Source organism: Galleria mellonella, unplaced genomic scaffold (genome assembly GCF_026898425.1).
Source record: "Galleria mellonella isolate WM207_F2 unplaced genomic scaffold, CSIRO_AGI_GalMel_v1 utg56, whole genome shotgun sequence".
NCBI lineage: Eukaryota > Metazoa > Arthropoda > Insecta > Lepidoptera > Pyralidae > Galleria > Galleria mellonella.
Window position 1 is genome coordinate 5,607,501 of NW_026442117.1, and position 988 is coordinate 5,608,488.

General features: G+C 34.3%; 1 protein-coding gene across 2 annotated transcripts in view; it reads right to left on the reverse strand.

The window, feature by feature from the left end:
• LOC113517192 (uncharacterized) overlaps positions 1-397 on the reverse strand; it is an 8,357-nt gene extending 7,960 nt beyond the window's left edge. For both annotated transcript variants that reach the window (XM_052899157.1, XM_052899158.1), the window contains exon 1: positions 173-397. In XM_052899157.1, the coding sequence (XP_052755117.1) occupies positions 173-278 (106 nt within the window). In that variant the 5' untranslated portion in view covers positions 279-397. The remainder of the gene's footprint in view (positions 1-172) is intronic.
• Between the last annotated feature and the right edge of the window lie 591 nt (positions 398-988).

Below are 988 nucleotides of genomic sequence, written 5' to 3' on the forward strand. Positions count from 1 at the left end.
ACAGAGTATACTGTTTCGGCTATGATACCCCCCATGCGTTGCCATTCCTGAGGACTCAGGTGTTATTCCTCTGTACCCAGTAAATTCACGCCATATCCCACACTTCAAACCGAAACACAGCCATGCAAACACAACTGCTTATATAAATATAAACAAAAAAAATTATACTCACGGTCATATTCGATACCAACACGGAACGTTTTGGTCTCATAATAATTTGGATAGCCCGAAACTAATGCAACACAACTCAGAACAATCACAAACTTAGCTCCCGACATTTCGTTCGCCGAATTGTTTTAACAGATGTCAAATAATGATTTCTCCAGTGTACGAATGATTTATCTAGATATGTCAACAGTTTAAAGATATTGTGATAAGTTCATCTAACCGCCGATATCGGATGCATGGAACATTGAAAATATTGTTTATTTCGTAATTTGTTAATCTTATCTTTGCAACTGTATGATCTTGTTAGCAATCTAACCTAGATTGCGAAATAACGGTTAGTGTCGTAGACTTAGATAGGTATAGATAGAGCAAATGCTTCAAATGTAAACTAAGCATGCCACTATACTACACTCTCCTTAGTGTCACAAAGAACATATTTATTTATTTATTCATTAGTACAAATATGTGTTGTACATGGCGGACTTAATGCTAAAAGGATTTTCTCCCAGTCAACCATAGGGAAGTGTCAGAATACTCTAATTATTGATATACATACATACTAAAATTACATATATAAACGAATAAATATATATGAATAACAAATATACTTCCACTTTCAATTTCGTGTATAATATAGTATATATCATATATATATATATACTATATTATACACGAAATTGAGAATAATATAAAGCACTTACTGCTCGGATAAAGATAATAAGTGAGCGTGAACGCTTTTTTTGAAAGACGGTTTAGTCGGTAGTCTCTTGATGGCATCAGGAAGCGCGTTCCAGAGTCGTGAAGTACGGTGTTGTTATGC